General features: G+C 36.9%; 1 protein-coding gene across 6 annotated transcripts in view; it reads right to left on the reverse strand.

Annotated features, from left to right (window-relative positions):
• Positions 1–6260, reverse strand: part of myocd (myocardin) — a 91394-nt gene extending 85134 nt beyond the window's left edge. For all 6 annotated transcript variants that reach the window (XM_079594908.1, XM_079594907.1, XM_079594906.1 and 3 more), the window contains exon 1: positions 6088–6260. In XM_079594908.1, the coding sequence (XP_079451034.1) occupies positions 6088–6142 (55 nt within the window). In that variant the 5' untranslated portion in view covers positions 6143–6260. The remainder of the gene's footprint in view (positions 1–6087) is intronic.
• Positions 6261–6754: the final 494 nt, after the last annotated feature.

The following is a 6754-nucleotide window of genomic DNA, read 5'->3' on the forward strand; positions in this document are numbered from 1 at the left end:
TGTAATGGCGTAGAAATAGTGCAATGACGTAGAAATAAATAGCGTAATGATGTAGAAATAGTGTAATGGCGTAGAAATAGCGTAATGACGTAGCAATAGCGTAATGGCGTAGAAATAGCGCAATGATGTAGAAATAGCGCAATGATGTAGAAATAGCGCAATGACGTAGAAATAAATAGCGTAATGACGTAGCAATAGCGTAATGGCGTAAAAATAGCGCAATGACGTAGAAATAAATAGCGTAATGACGTAGCAATAGCGTAATGGTGTAGAAATAGCGTAATGATGTAGAAATAGCGTAATGACGTAGAAATAAATAGCGTAATGACGTAGAAATAGCGTAATGATAGCGTAATGATGTAGAAATAGTGTAATGACGTAGAAATAAATAGTGTAATGATGTAGAAATAGCGTAATGACGTAGAAATAAATAGTGTAATGATGTAGAAATAGCGTAATGATGTAGAAATAGCGTAATGATGTAGAAATAGCGTAATGGCGTAGAAATAAATAGCGTAATGACGTAGAAATAGCGTAATGATGTAGAAATAAATAGCGTAATGACGTAGAAATAGCGTAATGACGTAGAAATAAATATCAAAATGACGTAGAAATAGCGTAATGATGTAGAAATAGTGTAATGACATAGAAATAGCGTAATGACGTAGAAATAAATAGCAAAATGACGTAGAAATAGCGTAATGATGTAGAAATTGTGTAATGACGTAGAAATAGTGTAATAACGTAGAAATAAATAGCGTAATGTCGTAGAAATAAATAGGTTATTGACGTAAAAATAAATAGCGTAATGACGTAGAAATAAATAGCGTAATGACGTAGCAATAGCGTAATGGCTTAGAAATAGTGTTAATGACGTAGAAATAGCGTAATGACGTAGAAATAGTGTAATGATGTAGAAATAGCGTAATGATAGTAAAATGACGTAGAAATCGCGTAATGACGTAGAAATAGCGTAATGATAGTAAAATGACGTAGAAATGGCGTAATGATAGTGTAATGGCGTAGAAAAAGCGTAATGACGTAGAAATAGCGTAATGACGTAGAAATAGCGTAATGACGTACACCGCTCTACAGTCATTTGAAAGTGATTGCAGTACCAGTTTTGGCCACAATCGTACATACGGTTCCTTTAATGGTGAGACTTTTGTTTTTGTAATCAGGCTCTCAAAAATTATATACAAATTTGGATTTAGATTTATCGGCCAATATATCGGTTATCGGCTTTCAGATTTGTGCACGGTTCGAGTTCTGTGTACACCTTTATGGAGCGGGTCAAATTGACCCTAATTGGATTCAATACAATTCCTCAAAAATCACACCATGAAAAACAACAAAGATTCAGGTACAAATTGTAAACTTTCAATATCAACATTTGTCAAACATTACAAAAAAAAGAAAATATGAACATGATTTATGAAAATGTTTTTTAACCACTTTTTAAAAACTATTATTATTGACTAACAGTAGACTTATTTTTTTTTTTTTTTTACATTTTATGCTTAGAACATCATAACTGAACAATTAAATTTAGCTGTATAATGAAAATAATGTTTACTTTTCCTAAGTTGGCTCTGAGTTGTTTTGTAGACTCATTTCATAAAGTGCAGAAGTTTCTTCTGACATGATGAGCGCACAGCAAGTGTGTGTTTTCTGCATATGAAGTTCCTGCTCTTCACACACGCTGCTGGTTTTGCTCTCGCACACACACACCTCACACCACAAGTGCCCTGCATACATCACATACATGTTTTTATTGTGTGTCTGTGCAGTTTCTTCTGAATAGCTGTCTATGAGGGTCAAATTGACACTATTAGTAATAGTACGAACGTATAGTAATTATGTTTGTATATGTCGAAACACATCAGCATGTTGAAACTTTGCATGCATGTTCATGATGATAAATGAGAACAAGTCACAAAATATCAAGAAAAAAAACAAAGGTTTAATTTTATTTCAGGAAGCTTGAAAAAATAAATGATAGCAAATTTTTACAATCTGTGGCTGACAAAATATTTTTCTGTATTGAAACAAGTATGGAAACGCAAATTTTTTAGCTTCATAAGGTCGTAAAAAGCCACAATAACAAAATATAACCAATAAATGTTATTATTTTGGGTCGGTACAGTTGCCTTAGAGCGTTAAAATATGTGGGTCAAATTGACCCGCGAACATCACGAACGTAATAGTGATTATGTTTGTATATGTCAAAACACATCAGCATGTTGAAACTTTGCATGTTCATGATGATAAATGAGAAAAAGTCACAAAATATCAAGAAAAAAACAGTATTTCCAACAACTAGAAAATCGAAACGGGTCAAATTGACCCGCAACAACACAAGGGTTATGAAGAAGTATCGGTTATATCGGCCACAATGTTCATATCTGTGCACCTAAATATAACATTCATTAAAAGTTATCTGGGGTTTAATAATGTTCTCGAAACATCAGCACAGAAACATTATTCATCATTCACAGAGCGCTTAAAAAGCAAACGTAGTTCGATCTAATGTTTTTAAATGTGACTTGCTTCGGAACATTCAGAAGTAACATCTCATAACGTTTGAAGAATGATACAATGGAATGTTCCCGTTCACATAACCCAGAAAACACTATAAAACAAACAAAACGTGATGTTTTGAGCGTTCAGAAATAACGATTTCATAACCTAATGGGAATGTTAGCAAAACATTTCTCGGGCATATTTCCCCGAGTGAGCGCACACATCCGTCCTTCTCCACCAGGCTGAGGAACTCTACTGAACACACATGTCATGTTAACGGCTCTGTCTGTAAATAGCAGACTGTAATCTTGACACGACACAGGCATCCGTGACACACACACACACGCGCGCACACACACACACACACACACACACAGTTAGGACTCAACATCAGGGAAACCTGCTTCAGAGATGCACTATATTAACTTTTTTTATTGTCTTTGTTCCCAATCACACATTTTGTAATAAATAAATGATGTGTCAATGGAAAGTTAAACACATAATTCATTCTCTGAAAATGTTTTGAAATCGTTTGTTGCGTTACCATGGAAAAGGTCATTTAAAACAGTTTAGAGGCTCAAATTTTTTTTTATATCAACTTCAATTTTTTTTTTTAATGCAATTTAAGAGTCCAAAAAATGATTTGGTAAAATTAGTAGTGCATGAAATGAAAATTTTGACTGATACCGATAATTCTTTATATTTGAAAGCCGATAACTGATCTATTGGTAGATAAATATAAATCCATATCGTGCATCACTACTGCGGAGTGTTAAAGTTCAGAGTTCGTGAGGACATGATGTTAATTCCCTGTGACCGAGGCTGCCGGCTGGGAGAAAGGATCGCAAGGCATGCTGGGAGATTTCGGAGACTTCCACCAGAGGACTAAAGGCCTGAACTGGTGTGATGTCATTCTGGAGTTCGAAACCTCTGAGCTCCCATTGGTCGGTGTGGTGATGATGTAATAGGTGGGTGTGGCTCAGAGGCTCCTCCTTCTTTGAGGTGTGAATCTTCTCCGGTTCAGACGCGAGTGAAAACATGAACACTGGAGAGCCGCTTTACAGTCGAAACTGAAGCTGCGAGACTGAAAGCGACACTGTGTCCCATGTTTAATACTGTAAAGCATCTACTGTATAAAGTGCTGTATGAATAACCGTGACGTGACAGGAGATCTGAATACAAACATCTCCATGATCATCTGCTTTCTGAACGGCTGTTCTCTCATTTCTGTTATAAATAAAGCGCAGCACGTTTCTATATTCATCTAAATGTCGACGCGGCGGGATCTTCGCTAACATTATATCACTGCAAAGATGTTTAAAGGTCTTTTTTCACACACACACACACACACACACACACACACACACACACACACACACACACACACACACACACACACACACACACACACACACACACACACACACACACACACACTCTCCAGGATCCAGAAGCTGCTCTGTAACCGTCTGTCATCTTCTGTTTCTTTTGCCAATGGCATTCAAACTATTTATTAAAGTCATCGTTCATGTCATCGTAATGTTGAAAACAACTTTCACTTAGAAATCACAGAATTTCACAAACAACTCTTCACATCTAATTACATCTGAACTTTTGAAGTAAAAACACTAAAGTAGTATTTCTTTGTAAAAATAGTTTTTTATAGTGTGCCTAGATTTATTTTTCATTATTGTAATTTGCATTTTTTTCTCATACAAATGTTCGGTGCAATTCTACACAGTTTGTAATTAAACCAATAGAGTCAGACAAACTCAATTCAAAAGGAAAACAAGTAATTTAACTAAATAACTAAAATAAACTAATGTAACTTTGATACTTCTTTTCAGAAAACACAGCTTCATATATTTATCTTTAGTAATTTATAAAGTTGCCTATATTAAAAAAGGTATTAAGTTAAAAACAGAACAGCAATGATCTTTGACTTCTGTATCAAAGCATTTAACAAAAAATAAACTGTTTACATTTATTTAACTCATGTACATTACCCTACAGTCACCAATGAACACTTACATTTATAGGCTATTTAAGTTTATTGTTCACATAAAAATTATTTAAATGTGACAGTTTTAGTGACTCGTGGGCACATATATCTGTAGAAACTCTCTATTGAAAGATAATAAAAGAGTTTTCTAAAACTGCCTAAACACCCTGAGAAGGCAGCATGAGCTACACACACACACACACACACACACACACACACACACACACACACACACACACACACACACACGAGCCAGTTCTTCAATCTGTGTATGCTAATCATATTCAAAACATTGATCATCTCTCCAGAAAACACACTGGTCGTGAGCTTGCACAGGTTCGTCTCTGTAATCCACTTTAGAAGCGGAATGACAGCGTGTAAGAGTTTGACCTCAGATGTGACATTTTAAATTGTCCAAACGCTTATGTAATCTGTACACGAGCCGAACACGTCCACCGGGAACACAGCCTATCAGAACAGCTCAATCACACACACACACACACACACACACACAGAACAAGCATCTGAGTGTGTGCCGCTCTCTCTCTCTCTCTCACACACACACACACACACACACACACCCGTATCCCATCATGCCCTGTGCGCTCCGTCCGCTTCCCCTGAGCTTAGGCTCATTTCCCCTCGTGAAGGAAAAGCTCAATTTCGTCTGTAATTCCAGCGGTAAAACCCATTACGTGCCGAACGCGAGGAACGCTGTGTCCAAACGCTGTGAGTCTCGATGATTAAAAGACAGAAGCAAAGAGGACCTTCACAGATTCTCACATCAGTTATTCAGTAACGTTCTCGTCAGAAAGGGGGCAGTGTTGTTCGCGGATGCACTGAGAGCTTCACTGATGTCAGAGATACACGGACTGAGAGGAAGAGTAAGAGGAAGACTCGAGACTAGGAAACAAAGCAGGTGAGAAGCCAGTAAAAGCACATTAGGAGTTTAACTGCAAAAAAATATGTTTTTTCCTCAGTACAAACATTATTAAAATCAAGATGCATTTACTTGAGTTTACATTTAATTACTTTTTATGGACAAATTATCAAATTTAAGTGAGTTTATGCTTAAAACACACACACACACACACACACACACACACACACACACACAATCTTCCAAATGGAGTCAGAAAAATTGACTTAAATTCAAATGGAAAACAAAACAAAATGTCTTAAACATTTTCTTGTTTTAAGCACAAACTATATTATTTTTTTAATTATTATACTTAAGTAGTTCCCCTTCTCCAGTTAATGTATCTTGGTTAATTAAATAATAAAATGTATTATTATTATTATTATTATTAATGAATGTTTAGATGTGTACTGGAAACTAAGAATATCAGTTTTCCACAGATTATATCAAAGCACTTCTGGCTGTTTAAAAGCGTTTACAACAACCAAGAGCTACAAAGCAAGTTTGGTTACAAAAGTTACACTAATATCTGTAAAAGCATAAATATTGGCTTCATATTCCAGAGTAAAGTTTTCAAGTAGATCTCAAACTCTGACATCTTTTCATATTGTTAATAAATGACCCTATAAATAAACGTTCTCACCTGATTTAAACTTGCTGCGAATCAGAACGGAGTGTTCAGAGCCCAGAAGAGTCATTGTGCTTCCAGTGTCAGAGCATCAAGTGTTCGCTCACACACACACACACACTCAGCGTCTCTCACACACACACATGACGCGCGTCTGCTGAGCTCCGGCTCGCGCTGAACTGACTCTCTGATCCATGAGAGAGAAACTGAGACGAGACAAGAGCTGGGAGGATCTTAAAGCAGAGCAGACTGAGACACTCCTACTGTGAGAACACACACACACACACACACACACACACACACTATCATATACACACACACACATGCACTTATACACTCATACACACACACACACATACACTTATACACTCATACACACACACACACACACACACACACACACACACACACACAGACAGACAGACATACACTTATACACTCATACACACACACACACACACACACACACACACATAGGTGTGTAACTCATTAGCATAATGCCCGCCTCTGGTCTTGATTGGCTGAGCAGCGTCTCTTAGCTCCGCCCTCTAACACTGTAGTGTATCTGAGACTGGAAGAGTTCGGTTCGTGTTGTTCATGTGGAGAAGACGCTGTTCTCTGAGATCGAGACGGTAAAACTCACGCCATCTTCACTGTTCGTATCACTGTGATCAAGAGCTGA

The sequence above is a fragment of the Phoxinus phoxinus genome (assembly GCF_949152265.1).
Source record: "Phoxinus phoxinus genome assembly, chromosome: 21".
Taxonomy (NCBI): domain Eukaryota; kingdom Metazoa; phylum Chordata; class Actinopteri; order Cypriniformes; family Leuciscidae; genus Phoxinus; species Phoxinus phoxinus.